General features: G+C 47.1%; 1 protein-coding gene across 1 annotated transcript in view; it reads left to right on the top strand.

The window, feature by feature from the left end:
* Positions 1–25793, top strand: part of coro7 (coronin 7) — a 266473-nt gene that overhangs the window by 83008 nt on the left and 157672 nt on the right. The window contains exons 8-9 of the mRNA XM_029773573.1: positions 4746–4832; positions 5068–5150. Of these exons, the coding sequence (XP_029629433.1) occupies positions 4746–4832; positions 5068–5150 (170 nt within the window). The remainder of the gene's footprint in view (positions 1–4745; positions 4833–5067; positions 5151–25793) is intronic.

Here is a 25793-nt window from a genome sequence, read left to right as displayed (position 1 = left end):
CCACGTTGAGGAGTTAAACCTGACGTGATGCCACGTTGAGGAGTTAGACCTGACGTGATGCCACGTTGAGGAGTTAGACCTGACGTGATGCCACGTTGAGGAGTTAGACCTGACGTGATGCCACGTTGAGGAGTTAGACCTGACGTGATGCCACGTTGAGGAGTTAGACCTGACGTGATGCCACGTTGAGGAGTTAGACCTGAAGTGATGCCACGTTGAGGAGTTAGACCTGAAGTGATGCCACGTTGAGGAGTTAGACCTGACGTGATGCCACGTTGAGGAGTTAGACCTGACGTGATGCCACGTTGAGGAGTTAGACCTGACGTGATGCCACGTTGAGGAGTTAGACCTGACGTGATGCCACGTTGAGGAGTTAGACCTGAAGTGATGCCACGTTGAGGAGTTAGACCTGACGTGATGCCACGTTGAGGAGTTAGACCTGACGTGATGCCACGTTGAGGAGTTAGACCTGACGTGATGCCACGTTGAGGAGTTAGACCTGAAGTGATGCCACGTTGAGGAGTTAGACCCAGAAAACGATACACAATGAGAACAGAAGAGAGAGAGAACTGGTAGCGATCAAGCTACAACTCATTTAAACAGTCATGAAGGCCATAGGGCAGGGCTATTCAACTCTTACCCTATGAGGTCAGAGCCTGCTGGTGTTCTGTTCTACCTGATAGTTAATTACACTCACCAGGTGTCCCAGGTCTAAATCTGTCCCTGGTTAGAGGGGAATGAATGAAAAAATGAAGAGGAACTGGCTTTGAGTTCCAGAGTTGAGTTTGAGGGTCATATAGGGGGTGTTTGTGCATGTGTGTGTCTCATTATGCGCAACAGTACAGCCCCACACTAGGTTTCTCCTCTCTCTAGTGGTATTTATCACAGCCAACAGCCTGCATCGAGATTTAGAATAACAGAGAAACAATGAAAATACATGGTAGAGTAATGAGACATTCTCCCCACAGCCCTGTTATTAACCATCTATAAACAGATCATAACAATCAATGAATAACAATGAATGTGATGACGCACTCAGTGTGTTGCGCTTGGAGCCAAAACAGACTGAAGTCACCACATACACCATGGTTGTATTCATTAGTGCACACTGTAGTGAAACCTTCTGCAACGGAAAACTAAAACAAGTGTGTCATTGGACAAGTTCAGATAGTCCCTCCCCGTTTTGGCCCGTTTTCTTCCGTTTGGTGCCAAATGAACACAACCCAGGAGCATTACTGTACCTCTGTTTTCTGATTACAAAATGAGAGCTCAGACTATTTATCTAAATAAACCCCGGGCTGACCTGTGGGATGATTGTGATTTAATAGGAAGTAGTGATTACATTTTACCCCCAATTAAACTCCCAATTCCCAGTTTATTCTGGATGGAAACCAGGAAGGAGATTAGCTTGGATCTGAAAGACAAGTTTGGACAGGGAGCACAGAGAGGCTTGGAATAGGAGGATGGAGGGTGAGATGTATGAAGAAAGGGAAGGGGGTAGAGAGAGGAAAAGAGTGGGAGGGGGAGCTAGAGAACAAGAAAGAGAGGGAGAGGGAACGAGAGCGAGACAGACAAAGAGAAAGAACGAGACAGACAGACAGACAGACAGACAGACAGACAGACAGACAGACAGACAGACAGACAGACAGACAGACAGACAGACAGACAGACAGACAGACAGACAGACAGACAGACAGAAGTGAGTACACATGCATGCACAGGGGGCTTGTCTGTGTTTTTCAGACTTAAAGATCTGTATCGTTAGGCCAACCTAACCTCTGTTGTTAGTCACCCTTCCATTTCCCTGACCCCATATCAATGGGAAAAAAAAGTATTTGATCCCCTGCTGATTTGGTACGTTTGCCCACTTACAAAGAAATGATCAGTCTATCATTTTAATGGTAGGTTTATTTGAACAGTGAGACAGAATAACAACAAATAATCCAGAAAAACGCATGTCAAAAATGTTATAAAATGATTTGCATTATAATGAGGGAAATAAGTATTTGACCCCTCTGCAAAACATGACTTAGTACTTGGTGGCAAAACCCTTGTTGGCAATCACAGAGGTCAGACGTTTCTTGTAGTTGGCCACCAGGTTTGCACACATCTCAGGAGCGATTTTCTCCCACTCCTCTTTGCAGATCTTCTCCAAGTCATTAAGGTTTCGAGGCTGACGTTTGGCAACTCGAACCTTCAGCTCCCTCCACAGATTTTCTATGAGATTAAGGTCTGGAGACTGGCTAGGCAACTCCAGGACCTTAATGTGCTTCTTCTTGAGCCACTCCTTTGTTGCCTTGGCCGTGTGTTTTGGGTCATTGTCATGCTGGAATACCCATCCACGACCCATTTTCAATGCCCTGGCTGAGGGAAGGAGGTTCTTACCCAAGATTTGACGGTACATGGCCCCGTCCATCGTCCCTTTGATGCGGTGAAGTTGTCCAATCCCCTTAGCAGAAAAACACCCCGAAGCATAATGTTTCCACCTCCATGTTTGACGGTGGGGATGGTGTTCTTGGGGTCATAGGCAGCATTCCTCCTCCTCCAAACACGGCGAGTTGATGCCAAAGAGCTTCATTTTGGTCTCATCTGACCACAACACTTTCACCAGTTGTCCTCTGAATCATTCAGATGTTCATTGGCAAACTTCAGATGGGCATGTATATGTTTTTTTGAGCAGGGGGACCTTGCGGGCGCTGCAGGATTTCAGTCCTTCACGGCGTAGTGTGTTACCAATTGTTTTCTTGGTGACTATGGTCCCAGCTGCCTTGAGATCATTGACAAGATCCTCCCGTGTAGTTCTGGGCTGATTCCTCACCGTTCTCATGATCATTGCAACTCCACGAGGTGAGCTCTTGCATGGAGCCCCAGGCTGAGGGATATTGACAGTTCTTTTGTGTTTCTTCCATTTGCGAATAATCGCACCAAATGTTGTCACCTTCTCACCAAGCTGCTTGGCGATGGTCTTGTAGCCCATTCCAGCCTTGTGTAGGTCTACAATCTTGACCCTGACATCCTTGGAGAGCTCTTTGGTCTTGGCCATGGTGGAGAGTTTGAAATCTGATTGATTGATAGCTTCTGTGGACAGGTGTCTTTTCTCAGCTCGTTACCTGTATAAAAGACACCTGGGAGCCAGAAATCTTTCTGATTGAGAGGGGGTCAAATACTTATTTCCCTCATTAAAATGCAAATCAATTTATAACATTTTTGACATGCGTTTTTCTGGATTTTTGTTGTTAATCTGTCTCTCACTGTTCAAATTAACCTACCATTAAAATTATAGACTGATCATTTCTTTGTCAGTGGGCAAACGTACAAAATCAGCAGGGGATCAAATACTTTTTTCCTTCACTGTATCAGTGTCAGGGGAGCAGCAGCCCTGAGGAACATTCCAACATCGCTGTTTTGACATCGGTTTCCACTGAAGATCTTTAGACATATATATGTTGTGACACCTACTGTAACATTTAACGAACTTCAATTGTTAGTCACTCTTCATCTTCCCTGTATCAGTGTCAAGAGAGCGGCAACCATGTCTAACATTCTCACAACATTGTTGTGACACCTAAGCTACCGTGCTGTTACGCAAAGCTAAGCTCAGTTGTTACACTCTTCCTCTACCCTGACCCTGTATCAGTTACAGGGCAGCTGCACCCCTGTCTAACGTTATCTTACGTTGCAGAAATGTTGTTTTAACCTTCTAACAATGTTGTTTTGACACCAATTTCCATGGTAGCAGTGTTTCAGTAACATAGAGACTCTGTCATAGCAGTAATAGAACCTGGTTTTTGGGGCAGAAGTCACCTAGTCGGGTTCAACAACAATAACAAGCCTTTCATTCATTATTTCATTTGGACAAGTCGTGGTTTGTCCTCTGTGGATCTCTCACAAGCAGCACTAGAGAACAGTCTCTTGTTTCCCCTCCACCTTGGATGAGTCAATCTGTCAATCACTCTGTCCTCACGGTCCACTCATCTCTCATTGGTTGTCATGATGTTATTGTTGATCTCACACACCATCCTTCCCTGTCAACAACACGTTAATGAGCAAGACGCATAGTAGTAGTATGGTCTTTATATACTACTGTAACTGTGGCGTCTGCACCACTACTACTGTAACTGTGGTGTCTTCACCTCTACTACTGTAACTGTGATGTCTTCACCTCTACTACTGTAACTGTGACGTCTTCACCTCTACTACTGTAACTGTGACGTCTTCACCTCTACTACTGTAACTGTGATGTCTTCACCTCTACTACTGTAACTGTGGCGTCTTCACCTCTACTACTGTAACTGTGACGTCTTCACCTCTACTACTGTAACTGTGACGTCTTCACCTCTACTACTGTAACTGTGACGTCTTCACCTCTACTACTGTAACTGTGACGTCTTCACCTCTACTACTGTAACTGTGGTGTCTTCACCTCTACTACTGTAACTGTGGTGTCTTCACCTCTACTACTGTAACTGTGAGGTCTTCACCTCTACTACTGTAACTGTGACGTCTTCACCTCTACTACTGTAACTGTGACGTCTTCACCTCTACTACTGTAACTGTGATGTCTTCACCTCTACTACTGTAACTGTGATGTCCATGTTGTTTATGAGTCATATTTGCTGTAAAACATCATGACTCTTAGCCATAACAAGTTGCTCAATGTGTCTCTCCCTCATAGCCTCTCTGTCTGTGACCTTAACCTAACCCAGGTATTCAATCAAACTCTGTCCTCCTGTGTGTCTCTACAGAGTGCCCAGGGACTTCAGAGTAACAAGGACTCTCGAATCCTTTGGATCAAGGACTCTGACCACATACTGACCACTGGCTTCGATCAGGTGACGACATTACTAAACACACATTTTTAAGTGTGTGTGTGATTTTGTTTGTGTGTGACGTGATTGTATGTTCAGATGCATGGCTGTGTGTGTGTGTGTATGTGTGTGTGTGTGTGTGTGTGTGTGTGTGTGTGTGTGTGTGTGTGTGTGTGTGTGTGTGTGTGTGTGTGTGTGTGTGTGTGTGTGTGTGTGTTATAAAGTGTATTTATTAAACTCCACATGATTATGTGGACAGATGCGGGGTCGGGAGGTGAGACTGTGGGACAGCAGGAAGTTGGGATCCTCTCTGGGCTCTGCCAACCTGGGCACCTCCAATGGGTGAGTACACGTTGACCATGCTGTTAGTCTGTTTGTATGTGTTAGGAGTGTGTGTGGGCCTTGCCATAGGCCTACTCTCGTGTGTGTGTGTGTGTGTGTGTGTGTGTGTGTGTGTGTGTGTGTGTGTGTGTGTGTGATGGAGTGTCCAGGAGCCGGCCCCCCACCCAGTTTGCCACGGATAAGAGCTGGATATCTATGATATGTAGTGTGTCTTCATGTTCAGTGTACATTTACTCTGCAGCCTGTTGTGGTATGAGTACAAACTGCACATAAGCCTATGTTTTATGTGTGTGTGTCCCAAATGGCACCTTATATTCCCTATGTAGTACACTGCTGTTGAGCGCGGCCCATAGGGCTCTGGTCCAAAGTAGCACACTCTATAGGGAATAGCGTTCCATTCAGAATGCTGAGGTTTCGGACCCCCCAGACTTATGAGAGTACCTCTCTACATTCCAAGCATTTCCTGGGTCCTGTCCCAAACAGAGGAGCCCCTCTTCCTTCCTCCGTCCTCTCAAAGACAAGTCTGTCTGTCTGGGCAGGGGACGGGGTTAGGGGTTATAGGTCATAGTAGCAGTGTGTGCTCACACATGCATGCTCACATGTCTGCAAGAAAGCAGGCACACACACACACTACTATGCTACGTTACTCGCTGGAGGAAGCCTGAATAGGAATGGACTGTTCCCCATGGTGCGATAAACACACATACACTCACATTGGCCACCAGCCTCTCTCAATCTCTCCTCTGACCTCTCCCAATCCTCCGCTCCCTGCGTTTATTTTTCCAAACGCTGCTGCTGAGGACCGGAGGAGAGAGGGAGCGTGGCCGGGCTACAGAGGGAACGGGCTCCAGAGGGAACGAGGGAGACATGGTGCTGGAGTCCCTCTGTGGGAGTGTACCATGCATCTCTTTGTTACTGTAAACAGGTTTGCAGGAGCCAACGACCAGCCCTGGCCAGGCGACAACCGTTTGCTTCTGCATTACAGTGAGTGAGTGAGTGAGTGAGTGAGTGAGTGAGTGAGGGCTGGCTGGCTGGCTGGCTGGCTGGCGGTCAGAGAGAGAGACGATGTGTTTGCTGCTTAGTTGCTCTGTTGTGCCACTTCTATGGTAGCAGGGGTATTGGTTCTGATCAGTGGTTCTGGTCCTTGGTTCTGATCAGTGGTTCTGGTCCTTGGTTCTGGTCCTTGGTTCTGATCATCAGTGGTTCTGATCAGTGGTTCTGATCAGTGGTTCTGGTCCTTGGTTCTGATCATCAGTGGTTCTGATCAGTGGTTCTGGTCCTTGGTTCTGATCAGTGGTTCTGATCAGTGGTTCTGGTCCTTGCTTCAGTTCTTCAGGACAGGAGTTTGGCTGGTGCCCCAGGCCCAACCTGTCACACAGTAACTACTGTGGAGGTGGATGAGGGGTGTGTGTTTGTATAGGCATGGGGTAAGTTTGAGATGTGGGATCTGTGAAGAACTTTTACAGGGACAGTTATAGCTAAGTGTGACATTGTTACAGTTTTTTTTTACTGGTTCAGGACCAGCACACAGCACAGAGAGACATTCTCCTCAGAATGCAACTGATCGGAATCTTCCTGCTTTGGGAATCTGTGTTTGTGTGAGAGTCGTTTGGGAGTTTACACAGCAAGAGGCCTGCATATCCAGCTATCCGGCCCCTCTCTTTCCGTCTCTCTCTCTCTCCCTCCCTCCCTTCCTCCCTCCCTCCTTTCCTCTCTCCGTTCCTCCCTCCCTCCTCCTGCCATTCCCACTTAACAACCCATCTCCATTTCCTGTCAGTTTGACTGTAGAAGATATCAGGCTGCCTGTAAGCCTCTGGATGTCTCTGGAATCTCCTTGTGGTGTCTGATGCTCTCCTCAGGTATTTACTGTAGAAATCAATCAGCTCTCCAAATCAATAGTGAACACTCAGGTTTCATAAAGTGGCATGCAAAATGTGTTTTGGTAGGTCAAATGTATCCTTTTTTCCCCCAAGATGTTTTGAGGGCTCTGAACACCACTATAGTGTTTTAAGTCGTAGTCTACAGTGACCACAAGTAGTGGACGCCAGCTCTTTTAGTATTTTCCCTGGGCTTCTACATTATCACTAATACTATTTCACAAGTTATTTTGGTATAAGCACATTTGTCTATATTGAGGTGGCAACAACCTGTTTGAAAAAGAGTTAGGAATGTGTTGTTTCCCACTAAAACACTGTTTCCAGAGGTATCACACACAATCATGATCTGGGAGCTTGTTATGAGGTTTATGTGTTTGTGTCCTAGTCTCTTCTTTAGGACGAGGAATGTCTGTTTGCTCAGCCTCTGTTAACTGGCTATGTGGGTGTGATGGGCCTAGGAGACTAGGAGACTAGGAGAGGAACAATCTGTGTGTCCTTCTCATCTGGTTATAAGCTGCCACTGCACTCTTTCTCTTTCTCTCTCTCTTTCTCTCTCTCTTTCTCTTTCTCTTTCTCTTTCTCTCTCTCCTCTCTCTTCTCTCTCTCTCTCTCTTCTCTCTCTCTCTCTGTCAAAACATTCTCACTGTCTATCTGACAGACAGCAGAAACACCATCTCTTTCTTTTTGTCCAAAGGAAAAACATGTTTAGCTGTTGATAATACTTTTGATTGAACCTAATGTACTTAAGTCAGACATTTGGAATGGACATAATTGTAGCATCCCTTGACCCTTGACCTTAGCTCAACTGAGCTGCCATCTTGGAACAGCCCCACTCTTATTGCTTCAACATGTCCATGTACAGCCTAGCAGCTAGCCCAATAGCTTCCCAGTGATTTGACTGATGGTGATGGTGGAGTGCTCTCGTTTGTGGCAGGGGTCCAGTTGTTGTCTCAGTCAGTCGGCTGTCATTCCCAAGGTCACTTCCCCTCCAGATGTTACTAGCCCACACCTGATAGAAAACAGATACCCATATAGCCAATCAGTAGACTGGACAGACTGTCTGTCGGTCTCTCTCTCTCTCTCTCTCACATGCATGCCCCCTGTGCATGCATGTGTACTGTCTGTCTGTCTGTCTGTCTGTCTCGTTCTTTCTCTTTGTCTGTCTCGCTCTCGTTCCCTCTCCCTCTCTTTCTTGTTCTCTAGCTCCCCCTCCCACTCTTTTCCTCTCTCTACCCCCTTCCCTTTCTTCATACATCTCACCCTCCATCCTCCTATTCCAAGCCTCTCTGTGCTCCCTGTCCAAACTTGTCTTTCAGATCCAAGCTAATCTCCTTCCTGGTTTCCATCCAGAATAAACTGGGAATTGGGAGTTTAATTGGGGGTAAAATGTAATCACTACTTCCTATTAAATCACAATCATCCCACAGGTCAGCCCGGGGTTTATTTAGATAAATAGTCTGAGCTCTCATTTTGTAATCAGAAAACAGAGGTACAGTAATGCTCCTGGGTTGTGTTCATTTGGCACCAAACGGAAGAAAACGGGCCAAAACGGGGAGGGACTATCTGAACTTGTCGAATGACACACTTGTTTTAGTTTTCCGTTGCAGAAGGTTTCACTACAGTGTGCACTAATGAATACAACCATGGTGTATGTGGTGACTTCAGTCTGTTTTGGCTCCAAGCGCAACACACTGAGTGCGTCATCACATTCATTGTTATTCATTGATTGTTATGATCTGTTTATAGATGGTTAATAACAGGGCTGTGGGGAGAATGTCTCATTACTCTACCATGTATTTTCATTGTTTCTCTGTTATTCTAAATCTTGATGCAGGCTGTTGGCTGTGATAAATACCACTAGAGAGAGGAGAAACCTAGTGTGGGGCTGTACTGTTGCGCATGATGAGACACACACATCCCCTATATGACCCTCAAACTCAACTCTGGAACTCAAAGCCAGTTCCTCTTCATTTTTTCATTCATTCCCCTCTAACCAGGGACAGATTTAGACCTGGGACACCTGGTGAGTGTAATTAACTATCAGGTAGAACAGAACACCAGCAGGCTCTGACCTCATAGGGTAAGAGTTGAATAGCCCTGCCCTATGGCCTTCATGACTGTTTAAATGAGTTGTAGCTTGATCGCTACCAGTTCTCTCTCTCTTCTGTTCTCATTGTGTATCGTTTTCTGGGTCTAACTCCTCAACATGGCATCACGTCAGGTCTAACTCCTCAACGTGGCATCACTTCAGGTCTAACTCCTCAACGTGGCATCACGTCAGGTCTAACTCCTCAACGTGGCATCACGTCAGGTCTAACTCCTCAACGTGGCATCACGTCAGGTCTAACTCCTCAACGTGGCATCACTTCAGGTCTAACTCCTCAACGTGGCATCACTTCAGGTCTAACTCCTCAACGTGGGATCACGTCAGGTCTAACTCCTCAACGTGGCATCACTTCAGGTCTAACTCCTCAACGTGGCATCACGTCAGGTCTAACTCCTCAACGTGGCATCACGTCAGGTCTAACTCCTCAACGTGGCATCACTTCAGGTCTAACTCCTCAACGTGGCATCACGTCAGGTCTAACTCCTCAACGTGGCATCACGTCAGGTCTAACTCCTCAACGTGGCATCACGTCAGGTCTAACTCCTCAACGTGGCATCACTTCAGGTCTAACTCCTCAACGTGGCATCACTTCAGGTCTAACTCCTCAACGTGGGATCACGTCAGGTCTAACTCCTCAACGTGGCATCACTTCAGGTCTAACTCCTCAACGTGGCATCACGTCAGGTCTAACTCCTCAACATGGCATCACGTCAGGTCTAACTCCTCAACGTGGCATCACGTCAGGTCTAACTCCTCAACGTGGCATCACGTCAGGTCTAACTCCTCAACGTGGCATCACGTCAGGTCTAACTCCTCAACGTGGCATCACAAAACAGAGTGATAAGGGGAGGTATTATCCGAGCATGTCCAATAAGAAATGTGTTTATTTTCCCACGTTGCAAAACGTTTTGCTACATTTGCCTTAATGAACACAGCCCTGAGTCAGTAGGATAATGAACGTTTTCTACCAAAACACACTACTGTGTTGATTCTGTAACCAATCCTGGAAACCAGAGCCAAATATCCTAGCAGTGTATTTATTGGGCCTGAGATTGAGATAAAGAGGGATTTGTCCTTTATTTATTTTTACCACGACTGCTTTTCATTTAATGTACTGTACTTAATGGGTGTAATCCAAGCATGACCCTGGCTCCTCTCAGGTTGGCTGTGTTGTGTCACAGTTTGGAAGGACTGTTTGCTTTGGAACATCATGGTGTGGACTCTCCTTTCTTTCTTTCTTTCTGTCTTTCTGTCTTTCTTTCTTTCTTTCTCTGCTCCAGTTAAGCTAGCTTTTGGAGAATAGAACTTGGACGAGGAATGATGGCGAAAAATGTTTGTTGTCACTTCCTTTATTTGTCCCCCTCTTTCTCTTTGTCCCTCCCCTCGCTCTCTCTCCGTTCCCCTCTTTTTCTCCATAAAGGTAATTATAAGGACTTTAATAGGACCTTCTGGTCTGGTTGTAATCAGTGAATTTTAAAATTGGACTCAATTACAACCAGCTTGTTCAGTAAAAACTGCATGGCGACATCATGGAGATTACCTGGGCTAGCTGTGTTTCCTGTCAGCTTCCTGTTACACACACACACATACACACACACACACAAGCTGGGTTTGGGGATTGTTGGTACAGGGTTAACTAGGGTAGTGCTAGTGATGATGCGTAGTGCCTGAACTATATATTAGCTGGTAAACGTGCCGTTCAGCTGACAGGGATCAGAGAGGGTCATTTGGTTTGGATGCAGCATGACTGAACTGACTAAACTCAGCCAGGCTTTTGGATTTCACCCTCTTAATTGTCTGCAGTCACTGGAATGTTCCGCTCCTCTCAGCACAAACACACTTACCTTACACACACACACGGAGACACACACACACAGACGGAGACAGGGGCACAGAGACACACAACCAGATGGCGACAGGGGCACAGAGACACAACCAGATGGAGACGGGCACAGAGACACACAACCAGATGGAGACGGGCACAGAGACACACAACCAGATGGAGACAGGGGCACAGAGACACACAGGAGCGGCCCCACCACACATCACCATATCATCATTCTAACCTCAGTACTATTATGTGCCTCCAGTCTGGACTGACTGATGATGAAAATAGAGTGTTTGACTAGACCGACCTCTGCTGCTGGTTGGACTAGTCTGGACACGCACACACACATACGCACACACATACATGCACACACACACTCAGTCTTGTACAGCTAACCTTGTGGGGACACATCATTCAGTCCCATTCAAAATCCTATTTTCCCTAACCGTAACCCAAAAATCTAACCCTAAACCTAACCCAAGCTCCTAACCCTAAAACTAACCCTAGCTCCTAACCCCAACCCTTAACGTAATTCTAACCTTAACCCTAAACCCCCTAGAAATAGGAGACTAACAAAATGTCCCGTTGGTCAAATTGTGGTCCCCACAAGAATAGTTAAACACGTCCTCGCAGGCAGGCAAGGCAGGCAGGCAGGCAAGGCAGGCAGGCAAGGCAGGCAGGCAGGCAAGGCAGGCAGGCAGGCAGACTGTCCCTCTAGAGCTGACCTGTGTTTTCTTAACCAAGTCACATGTTATTAAAATGCCTCTTCCTCAGAGGCAGCAGTGCTGAGAGACTTCTCTGTCAGAGCTGTGTGTGGTGGGGGGGTTAAGTCTGGGGCTTGGGGGTGGGGCTCTCAGGTTGTGATTTGGGTTTAGTTGGGTCTAAGTGTGATAGATGAAAGGGTCTTATAGAAGTGAGGGCCGGTGGTTGGTTGAAGATTTGGGTTTGATTATGGGCCAAGATGTGTCTTGGATGAAGGGGTCTTATAGAAGTCATGGTTGGGGGTGGGGGAAGTTGGAGTGGGATATTTTGGGCAGGGATTCCAGACCTCTCCTGGCCAGCTTTGAGGTGGGACTATGAGACTAGCCCTCTGGTTGCCCATTTCCCCTCTTCCTGGCTCTGTGTGTGTGCCGGGGTCATCCCTGAAACCATGGCCCTAGTCACTGTGTGTCTAATGTATGCTGGCTGGTGTTGTGGCTGAGAATGTGGGTTTAATTAATGTATGCTGGCCGGTGTCTTGACAGACTACGGGTGTAATTAATGTATGCTGGTCGGTGTCGTGGCTGAGACTGTGGGTGTAATTAATGTATGCTGGTCGGTGTCGTGGCTGAGACTGGGTGTAATTAATGTATGCTGGCCGGTGTCGTGGCTGAGACTGAGTGTAATTAATGTATGCTGGTCGGTGTCGTGGCTGAGACTGGGTGTAATTAATGTGTGCTGGCCGTTGTCGTGGCTGAGACTGGGTGTAATTAATGTATGCTGGTTGGTGTTGTGACAGACTACGGGTGTAATTAATGTATGCTGGTCGGTGTCGTGGCTGAGACTGTGGGTGTAATTAATGTATGCGGGTCGGTGTCGTGGCTGAGACTGTGGGTGTAATTAATGTATGCTGGTCGGTGTCGTGGCTGAGACTGGGTGTAATTAATGTATGCTGGTCGGTGTCGTGGCTGAGACTGGGTGTAATTAATGTATGCTGGCCGGTGTCGTGGCTGAGACTGGGTGTAATTAATGTATGCTGGTTGGTGTTGTGACAGACTACGGGTGTAATTAATGTATGCTGGTCGGTATCGTGGCTGAGACTGTGGGTGTAATTAATGTATGCTGGTCGGTGTCGTGGCTGAGACTGTGGGTGTAATTAATGTATGCTGGTCGGTGTCGTGGCTGAGACTGTGGGTGTAATTAATGTATGCTGGTCGGTGTCGTGGCTGAGACTGTGGGTGTAATTAATGTATGCTGGTCGGTGTCGTGGCTGAGACTGGGTGTAATTAATGTATGCTGGTCGGTGTCGTGGCTGAGACTGGGTGTAATTAATATATGCTGGTCGGTGTCGTGGCTGAGACTGGATGTAATTAATATATGCTGGTCGGTGTCGTGGCTGAGACTGGATGTAATTAATGTATGCTGGTCGGTGTCGGGGCTGAGACTGGGTGTAATTAATGTATGCTGGTCGGTGTCGTGGCTGAGACTGGGTGTAATTAATGTATGCTAGTCGGTGTCGTGGCTGAGACTGGGTGTAATTAATGTATGCTGGTCGGTGTCGTGGCTGAGACTGGGTGTAATTAATGTATGCTGGGCGGTGTCGTGGCTGAGACTTGGTGTAATTAATGTATGCTGCTCGGTGTCGTGGCTGAGACTGTGGGTGTAATTAATGTATGCTGGTCGGTGTCGTGGCTGAGACTGGGTGTAATTCATGTATGCTGGTCGGTGTCGTGGCTGAGACTGTGGGTGTAATTAATGTATGCTGGTCGGTGTCGTGGCTGAGACTGTGGGTGTAATTCATGTATGCTGGTCGGTGTCGTGGCTGAGACTGAGTGCAATTAATGTATGCTGGTCGGTGTCGTGGCAGAGACTAGGTGTAATTAATGTATGCTGGTCGGTGTCGTGGCTGAGACTGTGGGTGTAATTAATGTATGCTGGTCAGTGTCGTGGCTGAGACTGTGGGTGTAATTAATGTATGCTGGTCGGCGTCGTGGCTGAGACTGTGGGTGTAATTAATGTATGCTGGTCGGTGTCGTGGCTGAGACTGTGGGTGTATTTAATGTATGCTGGTCGGCGTCGTGGCTGAGACTGTGGGTGTAATTCATGTATGCTGGTCGGTGTCGTGGCTGAGACTGGGGGTGTAATTAATGTATGCTGGTCGGTGTCGTGGCTGAAACTGGGTGTAATGCAGAGTATGTGAGTGGCGCTCTACTTCCTTTCCAACCGTTCCACTGAAAACGGTTCTGTGCTCACAGGATAAAAAGTGTTCTGTGCTCACAGGATAAAAAGTGTTCTGTGCTCACAGGATAAAAACGGTTCTGTGCTCACAGGATAAAAACGGTTCTGTGCTCACAGGATAAAAACGGTTCTGTGCTCACAGGATAAAAACGGTTCTGTGCTCACAGGATAAAAACTGTTCCGTGCTCACAGGATAAAAACGGTTCTGTGCTCACAGGATGAAAACTGCAGCTCCCAATTCGCTCCATCCATTAAGATCACAATTTAACCAACACCCATCTATCTTGGTGACTACCTGGACCTACCAATTGGTTTTGAAGTATTGAAACCAAACCATATGATTTTAATGAAAAGTATTTTAATAAAAATGAAAGGTGACTGTAAGAAGCTCATCATTTCAAATAGACTACATGTCATATTAAACAGCATATAAACACTTTAAATAGGCCAGGAGCCAGACAGGGAGACTAAGAAAGAACGAAAATGAATTATTTAGGCTATATTATTTCACTTATTTCAAGTCTATATCCTGCAAAGAAATACATAGTGAAGCATTTGGGAGTGTGACACTGGCTGGTAGGGACATAAAAATCTCAGCATTTAAACAACAGTATGTTGTATTCAGTCATTATAGTCTATAAATTGCGCATACAGTCTGTGACTTACTTAGAATTAAAGACAAATTAAATTAGAAATGCCTTATTAGGCTCAGTGCCTTTGAATTCATTTTTAGAAACATGAGTTTGGCCAGTCTGTTGCTTCAGGCTCATGTGATGGTGTCTGGAGAGCAGGCCAGCAGCGGAGACTATCCTGTCAGACCCTGCAGAGCCACTGGGGATGGTCAACACCTTCGGGACACTCTTGCCAGGCTGGGCAGAGATGCAGAGTTGTTTTTATTACATGTTTTTATAGGTAGGCCTAAAGGTTTTTAGGCAAAATAACCCAAATAAAGGGAAAGCTCATTGGAAGTGGGAATATACCAGACCTATTGGGCCCAAATCAATTATGGCCTGTTGTATAGATAATAGAAAAAAAATGAACAAAACCTTTAAGAAATTGTATTTTTAGTATATCAATATTTTGCTAGAATAACACACTTAGTTATCTACCACCTCGTTCCTTTCTGTTAGCATGTGCAGGTAGTAAGTATACCATCCTGCTTTAGGGAAATGTCTTCTCAGATACCACAATGATTCTTTAGTTGTGGACACTACATCACCACACTCCCTCTCTTTAGTTGTGGACACTACATCACCACACTCCCTCTCTTTAGTTGTGGACACTGCATCACCACACTCCCTCTCTTCTTTAGTTGTGGACACTACATCACCACACTCCCTCTCTTCTTTAGTTGTGGACACTACAACACCACACTCCCTCTCTTCTTTAGTTGTGGACACTACATCACCACACTCCCTCTCTTTAGTTGTGGACACTACATCACCACACTCCCTCTCTTCTTTAGTTGTGGACACTACATCACCACACTCCCTCTCTTTAGTTGTGGACACTGCATCACCACACTCCCTCTCTTCTTTAGTTGTGGACACTACATCACCACACTCCCTCTCTTCTTTAGTTGTGGACACTACAACACCACACTCCCTCTCTTCTTTAGTTGTGGACACTACATCACCACACTCCCTCTCTTCTTTAGTTGAGGACACTACATCACCACACTCCCTCTCTTCTTTAGTTGTGGACACTACATCACCACACTCCCTCTCTTTAGTTGTGGACACTACATCACCACACTCCCTCTCTTTAGTTGTGGACACTGCATCACCACACTCCCTCTCTTCTTTAGTTGTGGACACTACATCACCACACTCCCTCTCTTCTTTAGTTGTGGACACTACAACACCACACTCCCTCTCTTCTTTAGTTGTGGACACTACATCACCACACTCCCTCTCTTCTTTAGTTGTGGACACTACATCACCACACTCCCTCTCTTTAGTTGTGGACACTACATCACCACACTCCCTCTCTTGCTCTTGGTCCTCCTCATCTTTGTAAGTCACCTTGATTTAGCACCTGTGTGTTCTATCAGTTTCTTTATGAAAATATTTAGTGAACTCCATGACAGTAGCTAAAGCAAGGGGCTATAGCAGCACACAAGTTTGAGTTTATTATTTTATTTTTACAGGGACAGTGCACATTAATCAACGTTTCAGTAAAAGTGCCGGTTTTAGCCAGCCGGCTAATTTTCAACCGCAGTCCCTGGGCAGGTTATTAAAAACAATTACAATATAGACAATCATAGAACAGTGAGCACACGCAGAGTAACATAGGACAAGCAAGACATAGCATACAAACAGAGCAACATAGGACAAGCAAGATGTAGCATACAGACAGAGCAACATAGAACAAAAAGCAACAAGACAAAAATCCATAAAAACAACAAAGTGTTTCCACACCTCACAAGCTACAGACAACAGACAACATGGAAAGTGGCAATACACAGCTAGTGATTATGTTCACAAATCTGATTGACCTTTAGCCATGTCTTCATGCATTTTGTGAAAGTGTGATATGTGGTGCAGTTATGTGTGTCTGATGGCAGTGTATTCCAGACATGGGACGCTCTCACAGAGAAAGCGGATTTACTAAAGGTGCTTTTCCTTAAGGGAACTATACAGTCACCTCTCATGGCAGACCTTGTGGATCTGCTGCCATATGTTTGGGTTTTCTGTTTAACAAAAATACTGAGTGGAGGGGGAGCCAGGCCATTTAGGATCTTGAATACAAGACATGCGTCGGTGTATTGCACCAGATTTTCCCAACTCAGGAGCTCATGCTTTCTGAGGATGTAACAGTGATGATGGCTATTGGGCTTCCTATCGAGCACTTTGAGAGCCTGTTTGTAGACAGACTGAATAGGTTTTAATGTTGTATAGCAAGCTTGGGCCTAACTAGTCAAGCAGTATGTTAAGTGGGGGGGTATCATCGATTTGAAGTACAGTCTTGCTACCTCTGTGGTCAAACAATTTCGTATAAATCGGAAATTAGCTAGGTTGAATTTGGTTATTTGAATTACCTTTTTCACATGCTTTTTAAAAGAGAGGTTGGAATCAAGTATGATGCCAAGGTACTTAAAATCAGATACCACCTGGAGCTTCTCCCCTGACACATAGACATCTGGCTCAGTAGCATCTGTTGCCCTCTTTGTGAAGAACATGCAGACATTTTTTTTCACATTGAGATGCAAACAGGAGTCACTGAGCCACTTTGTAACCTGGACCATTACAGTAGTGAGTTCTTGTGCAGCTTGTTGTTTGCTCTTTGCATGCACATATATCACTGTATCATCTGCATACATTTAAACTTCATACCCAGTGCAGACAGAAGGCAGATCATTAATGTACAGGCTGAACAGGAGGGGCCCCAGTATTGACCCTTGGGGCACGCCCACATCATAGCTAAGAGTGGGCGACAGCTCATTGCTCACTCTGACACACTGAGTTCTGCCTTCAAGGTATGATTTCATCCATCTCAAGGCATCGGGGGAAAAGTTGAACTTGAACAATTTTGTGATGAGAATCTCATGGTTAACAGTATCAAAAACCTTCCTTAGGTCCAGAAACACAGCCCCAACAACGCCCCCTTTGTCCATCTTGGACTTCACTTTTTCCAGAAGAAAGCAGTTGGCCGTTTCTGTGGAGTGTTTTGCTCTGAAGCCAAACTGCATGGAGTGTAATGTGAAGGGGCTGTTGTTGAGGTGGGAAATCAGTTGTTCTGCTACACACTTTTCAACAACCTTCGACACTACAGGTAGTATACTAATGGGCCTGTAGTTACTCACGTCAGCAGGGTCGCCCGATTTAAAGATGGCCGTTATTATGGCTGACTTCCATACCCTTGGAAACACCCCCAGACCAATAGATGTGTTGGTGACCTAATGGGGCCAATGAGTGACTCTTTGTAGTTTTTAAGAAAGGTAGAGTCCAGCCCAAACACATCTTTGGCTTTAGAGTTCTTTAGTGAGCTAATCACCTTGTTCACCTCTGACTCAGAAACCTCCCTTATGATGAAGACAGGTTGAGCGTCATTCACTAGCACTGAGCCCAATAAACCAGTGGAGGGGTTCTGTGTCAGTACCTTGACAGAGTCAATAAAGTAGGAATTGAAGGCTATTGCTATTTCGACTGCATCCTGTGTTAGATTGTTATTCACCATGATTTCTAGTCTTTTTGCAGTGTTACTATGGTCTTTCCCTGTTAACTTTTTTAGATTCTCCCAGATCAATTTAGAATTTCCCTTTGCCTCACCAATTATGTTAATAAAAAAGTTTGCCTTGGCCTGTCTGATTTCTTTCATCACCTTATTTCTCAACATGGTAAACCTACGTCTGTCATGCTCTAATTTGAATTCTAGGGCTGTTTTTAGAGCATAATCTCGTTCTTTCATCAATTTCCAAATTTCTCCATTTAGCCAAGGAAGAGTGCTCTTTTGGCCAGGTTTGGATTTGATTTTCTTTAGGAAACCATTTATTGTAGCCTGGATTGTGGATAGAAAAACCTGACTATCAGCTTCCACGTCTGTATAGGACAAGAGATCATTCCAGTTAATTCCATTAAATGCGTTTTCAAAATAGTTTAATTCACTCTTAGGTATTCTTAGTTGATCCGGCTTTCTAACAGTAGAGAGCTTAAACCTGCTCTTAAACAGCTTTCTGGCTATAAGTGTCAAATTATGATCAGACAGCCCAGTAACCATATTGAATGATTTAGTCACTCTCTCTGGTTTATTACTGAACACCAAATCAATCTGTGTTTTAGAGCAACAAGTCACCCTGGTTGGCCCTTTAACGAGCTGTGTAAGGTCAAAGGTATTAGTGATCCGTTTGAGGGTTTTCCTACAAGACTTGTCTTCATAATTAATATTAAAATCTCCAATTAAGATGACCTCCTTCCCAAAATCACATTCCCTAAGCATGTTATTAAACTGATCAAAAACACACTTTTGGTGGAAGGTGGTCTATACATTCCAATAAGGGTAAAGGACAGTTGGGGAGACAGTGTAACATTCAGGCCAATACATTCTAGTTCATTATCACATGACCACTCAATTTGTTTACATCGGATATGTTCTTTAATGTAAATCATCAGACCCCCTCCTCTTCCTTCAATCCTGTCTCTCCTGAAAACATTGTAGCCAGGCACAATCAAAGCAGCACATGGAGAGTTTTTATGGAGCCATGTCTCTGAGAGGCAGAGGAAGTCAAGGTTGGAGTCTGTGAGTAGATGTTGAATTTGATCACTTTTTGGAATGACACTACGAATGTTCAAGTGCCCCCCTAGTAGTCCCTTGGGCTTAGCCCGTGGGTCCCAGATGACTCGAGAGTGATTGACACATTGAAAAAAGTTTAATTTTCTGTGTTTTCTGACAGCTGGGTTTAGGCCGTTTTGTTTCGTTTTGATTAGGGGCAGTTCGGTAGCGGAATTAACAATCTCTCCCGCCTGCACTGGATGCGGAGAACTAATTAAAACAGCTTGCGTACCAGAAGCAGAGTCAGGGATCGCATTTAGCGACTTGGGTATGTTTGAAGAGTCAAAATCTATCCTGGAGCCGGGTGAGTCGAGAGAAACCATGGGACGATAGCACTCACCCACTTCCACAGCGGCGATGATCTGTGGACGAGGCCACCCCCTGCTTTCCACTCCGGTGAGTATCGCTGGCTCGGTGATGTTAGGCCCAGGATTAAGTTGCACATCCCCGGAGAGCAGCAGGGTAGTGAACAGGTAGTTTAACAGTTTCCGATAAATGTTGGACTTGTGTTTGTCACGCCTAAGCGGTTCAGTGGAATAGGGAGCGAGGTAGACTTGGCCATTATTCAGAACATTATGGTATGCTGTGTACAGTCCGCTTCGGTGGATCGGTGAACCAATGTGTTTGGTGTAGATATTCTCCGGCAGTAGATTTGTGTCATCCCAGCAAGGACGCACTGAGATTATCAGTAGAGCAGCTACATAACTGACAATCATGGCAAAGTACATGTTTTACCGGAGAGACACGTTCCCGGTAAAAAACTCCTTTGTTGTAAACTGTTAAAATGTTAGGTACGATAGCAAAAAAGTACTTAGAGGACGCGACCGGGAGCTGGGCCGGGCATGCCCTGAGCTCGTGAAGTGAGCGCTACTGGAGTGGTACTGGAGTCAAATTGGGGCCGCCAAGAAGGCCAACGCTCCAGCTTTTGGGAATCTCACTCCTCGCTCCAGTCAAACTGAGCACTCTCCGCTCCTCTCATATACTCTGGTCTAATGTATGCTGGGCGGTGTCGTGTCTGAGACTGTGTGTATAATGTATGTTGTCCGGTGTCGTGTCTGAGACTGTGTGTCTAATGTATGCTGGGCGGTGTCATGTCTGAGACTGTGTGTATAATGTATGCTGGGCGGTGTCGTGCCTGAGACTGTGTGTCTAATGTATGCTGGGCGGTGTCGTGCCTGAGACTGTGTGTCTAATGTATGTTGTCCGGTGTCGTGTCTGAGACTGTGTGTCTAATGTATGCTGGGCGGTGTCGTGTCTGAGACTGTGTGTCTAATGTATGCTGGGCGGTGTCGTGTCTGAGACTGTGTGTCTAATGTATGCTGGGCGGTGTCGTGTCTGAGACTGTGTGTCTAATGTATGTTGGGCGGTGTCGTGTCTGAGACTGTGTGTCTAATGTATGCTGGGCGGTGTCGTGTCTGAGACTGTGTGTCTAATGTATGCTGGGCGGTGTCGTTTCTGAGACTGTGTGTCTAATGTATGTTGTCCGGTGTCGTGTCTGAGACTGTGTGTCTAATGTATGCTGGGCGGTGTCGTTTCTGAGACTGTGTGTCTAATGTATGTTGTCCGGTGTCGTGCCTGAGACTGTGTGTCTAATGTATGCTGGGCGGTGTCGTGTCTGAGACTGTGTGTCTAATGTATGCTGGGCGGTGTCGTGTCTGAGACTGTGTGTCTAATGTATGCTGGGCGGTGTCGTGTCAGACTGTGTGACTCTGTCGACAGTGCGTTTGTGTGCGCCTTGTGTGTTAACTGGGGTCGGGCATCGGTGTAATCGATTCAAACTCCCTTTAATCAGTCTGGATTGAGGCAGACACCCTCTCTACCATAAAGGAAACCCTCTCTCTACCATAAAGGAAACCCTCTCTCTACCATAAAGGAAACCCTCTCTCTACCATAAAGGAGACCCTCTCTCTCTTCCATAAAGGAAACCCCCTCTCTACCATAAAGGAAACCCTCTCTCTACCATAAAGGAAACCCTCTCTCTCTACCATAAAGGAAACCCCCTCTCTACCATAAAGGAAACCCCCTCTCTACCATAAAGGAAACCCTCTCTCTACCATAAAGGAAACCCTCTCTCTACCATAAAGGAGACCCTCTCTCTCTTCCATAAAGGAAACCCCCTCTCTACCATAAAGGAAACCCTCTCTCTACCATAAAGGAAACCCTCTCTCTCTACCATAAAGGAAACCCCCTCTCTACCATAAAGGAAACCCCCTCTCTACCATAAAGGAAACCCTCTCTCTACCATAAAGGAAACCCTCTCTCTACCATAAAGGAGAGAACAGTCCTCCCTTCTTCCCCCTCTGCTTTTTATTTAACTTTTATTTAACTAGGCAAGTCAGTTAAGAACATATTCTTATTTACAATGACGACCGGGGAACAGTGGGTTAACTGCCTTGTTCAGGGGCAGTACGACAGATTTGTACCTTATCAGCTCAGGGATTCAATCCAGCAACCTTTCGGTTACTGACCCAATGCTCTAACCACTAGGCTACCTGTCTCTAACCACTAGGCTACCTGTCTCTAACCACTAAGCTACCTGTCTCTAACCACTAGCCTACCTGTCTCTAACCATTAGGCTACCTGTCTCTAACCACTAGGCTACCTGTCTCTAACCACTAGGCGACCTGTCTCTAACCACTAGGCTACCTGTCTCTAACCACTAGGCTACCTGTCTCTAAACACTAGGCTACCTGTCTCTAACCACTAGGCTACCTGTCTCTAACCACTAGGCTACCTGTCTCTAACCACTAGGCTACCTGTCTCTAACCACTAGGCTACCTGTCTCTAACCACTAGGCTACCTGCCTCTAACCACTAGGCTACCTGCCTCTAACCACTAGGCTACCTGCCTCTAACCACTAGGCTACCCGCCTCTAACCACTAGGCTACCCGTCTCTAACCACTAGGCTACTTGTCTCTAACCACTAGGCTACCTGTCTCTAACCACTAGGCTACCTGTCTCTAACCACTAGGCTACCCGTCTCTAACCACTAGGCTACCCGTCTCTAACCACTAGGCTACGCGTCTCTAACCACTAGGCTACCCGTCTCTAACCACTAGGCTACCCGTCTCTAACCACTAGGCTACGCGTCTCTAACCACTAGGCTACCCGTCTCTAACCACTAGGCTACCCGTCTCTAACCACTAGGCGACCTGTCTCTAACCACTAGGCTACCTGTCTCTAACCACTAGGCTACCTGTCTCTAACCACTAGGCTACCCGTCTCTAACCACTAGGCTACCCGTCTCTAACCACTAGGCTACGCGTCTCTAACCACTAGGCTACCCGTCTCTAACCACTAGGCTACCCGTCTCTAACCACTAGGCTACGCGTCTCTAACCACTAGGCTACCCGTCTCTAACCACTAGGCTACCCGTCTCTAACCACTAGGCGACCTGTCTCTAACCACTAGGCTACCTGTCTCTAACCACTAGGCTACCTGTCTCTAACCACTAGGCTACCTGCCTCTAACCACTAGGCTACCTGCCTCTAACCACTAGGCTACCTGTCTCTAACCACTAGGCTACCCGTCTCTAACCACTAGGCTACGCGTCTCTAACCACTAGGCTACCCGTCTCTAACCACTAGGCTACGCGTCTCTAACCACTAGGGTACCTGTCTCTAACCACTAGGCTACCTGTCTCTAACCACTAGGCTACCCGTCTCTAACCACTAGGCGACCTGTCTCTAACCACTAGGCTACCTGTCTCTAACCACTAGGCGACCTGTCTCTAACCACTAGGCGACCTGCCGCTCGAAGGCTAAAATCAAACACAGATGAAGTGCTGCTCTGAGGATTAGGGACAGATGCTCCAAACGAGCAGTTATGGAACAAGGCAGAAAATGGAGAAAAGGTTGTGTTTATGTTTGGTCTGTGTTGGCCCAACAGTAGTTAGATATTTTCTGGGGGGGGGTTCTTTTCTTTTTCTGTTAGCTAGTTTCTGACTGGTGGAGCTCCACTGTTTGGTGGACAGTGGTTTACTCAGAAACTCATGGTCCAAAACTCACGGTTGTGGTCAAAAGGTTGGTGAGCAGATTGGAGCCGGTGAGCTCAAGGTTAGGTTTTATAAATCCCAGGTGGGGGGTGGGACCACGCGCTCCGTCAGAGGAACCTGAACTCGGAACGTGGTCTAGGCGTTCTGACAGTTGAAATGCGGTCCGTGTAGTATGGTCGTCATTTGGGATTTTAGCAGGAGGAGGGGTCGGCTGGAGGGGTGGGGGGGGTGGGGGGGTTAGGACAGGAGTAGAGACGTCGACTCTGTGTGGGTTTATGGGCTTTTCAGTGGAAACTCGTGTGCCGATTCCCAAACTACCTCCTACTTCCCCCAACCTCCCCCCTCGCCCTTCCTCCTCTCCCCCTGCAGTGTCCTCCCCCCTCGCCCTTCCTCCTCTCCCCCTGCAGTGTCCTCCCCCCTCGCCCTTCCTCCTCTCCCCCTGCAGTGTCCTCCCCCCCTCGCCCTTCCTCCTCTCCCCCTGCAGTGTCCTCCCCCCTCGCCCTTCCTCCTCTCCCCCTGCAGTGTCCTCCCCCCTCGCCCTTCCTCCTCTCCCCCTGCAGTGTCCTCGCCCTTCCTCCTCTCCCCCCTGCAGTGTCCTCCCCCCCTCGCCCTTCCTCCTCTCCCCCTGCAGTGTCCTCCCCCCTCGCCCTTCCTCCTCTCCCCCTGCAGTGTCCCTCCCCCCTCGCCCTTCCTCCTCTCCCCCTGCAGTGTCCTCGCCCTTCCTCCTCTCCCCCTGCAGTGTCCTCCCCCCTCGCCCTTCCTCCTCTCCCCATGTGCTGGAGCAGGAGAGTGAGAAGTCCATTATTATTCCAGAGTGTGAGTAAGCCTTCAAAAATGCCCCCCTTCTCTTTTACCTGGCCATCTCTTCCTAACTCCCTCTGTCCCTCCTCCTGAATTCAGCTTCTGTCTGGGATTTAAATGAAGTCTCTTTTAGAGAAACAGTGTAATGGAGTCTTTCACCGCTGTTATAAAAATAAAGGGGAAATATGCGCCCGGGCGGCTGGCAGGGTTAAATCGCTAATATAATTCTCAGAGGGGTTTGATTTTATCCCGCAGGTATTTGCGCAGCGTCCTTAGGATAAAGAAGGAGCTCTTTTGTGTGAACTTGCCACAGAAGGAAAAATAAGAAAAAGCCCCTCCCTCCCTCCATCCCTACCTCCCCACATCCCTCCCTCCCTCCCCACATCCCTCCTCTCTCCCTCCCTCCCTCCCTCCCTCCCTCCTCCCTCTCTCTCTCCCTCCCCACATCCCTCCTCTCTCCCTCCCTCCCTCCCCACATCCCTCCTCTCTCCCTCCCTCCCTCCTCCCTCCCCCTCTCCCTCCCTCCCCACATCCCTCCTCTCTCCCTCCCTCCCCACATCCCTCCTCTCTCCCTCCCTCCCCACATCCCTCCCTCCCTCCCCACATCCCTCCTCTCTCCCTCCCTCTCTCCCTCCCTCTCTCTCTCCCTCCCCACATCCCTCCTCTCTCTCCCCCTCCCTCCTCCCTCCCTCCCTCCTCCCTCCCTCCCCACATCCCTCCTCCCTCCCTCCTTTACCTTTGAGGCTATATTGTATTTGATGGTTTGGATGATGATTCCTCACAGATGGTGCAGTTGGAAGCATTGGTCTCATGGCAGCTATTATCCTGACGTGGCAGTTTAAAATGGCTTAATGCCGTGAAGGTAATTGGTTATAAATGACTCACACACTGGCTGGATCTGGGAGGCTACTCTGGGCTCTCCTAGTAGGTCTGTGTCTGTCTCTTACTGGCTCGATCTGGGAGGCTGCTCTGGGCTCTCCTAGTAGGTCTGTCTCTTACTGGCTGGATCTGGGAGGCTGCTCTGGGCTCTCCTAGTAGGTCTGTCTCTTACTGGCTGGATCTGGGAGGCTGCTCTGGGCTCTCCTAGTTGGTCTGTCTCTTACTGGCTGGATCTGGGAGGCTGCTCTGGGCTCTCCTAGTAGGTCTGTCTCTTACTGGCTGGATCTGGGAGGCTGCTCTGGGATCTCCTAGTAGGTCTGTGTCTTTTTCTTACTGTCTGGATCTGGGAGGCTGCTCTGGGATCTCCTAGTAGGTCTGTCTCTTACTGTCTAGATCTGGGAGGCTGCTCTGGGATCTCCTAGTAGGTCTGTGTCTTTCTTATCTAGTGATTGTATTTCTAGCTCCCGACTCCTCAGACTTTCTCCAACATGGCTGACGCAATTATTGATGGTCACCGTGACACACAGCAGTTCACCGGGGGAATAGGATCAAATTATTGATGGTCACCGTGACACACAGCAGTTCACCGGGGGAATAGGATCAAATTATTGATGGTCACCGTGACACGCAGCAGTTCACCGGGGGAATAGGATCAAATTATTGATGGTCACCGTGACACACAGCAGTTCACCGGGGGAATAGGATCAAATTATTGATGGTCACCGTGACACACAGCAGTTCACCGGGGGAATAGGATCAAATTATTGATGGTCACCGTGACACGCAGCAGTTCACCGGGGGAATAGGATCAAAGCAGTCAGACTGCTCCATACTCTAATTCACATATAAGCAATTGGACTTAGTCATCCCACATCTCTCCAATATAAATGAAAATTTAAACTCACAATCACTTTCAGGCACCGTGCCATACTGATGGAATAGGCATTTT

Source organism: Salmo trutta, chromosome 1, assembly GCF_901001165.1.
Source record: "Salmo trutta chromosome 1, fSalTru1.1, whole genome shotgun sequence".
NCBI lineage: Eukaryota > Metazoa > Chordata > Actinopteri > Salmoniformes > Salmonidae > Salmo > Salmo trutta.
This window is presented reverse-complemented; position numbering and strand designations above follow the sequence as displayed.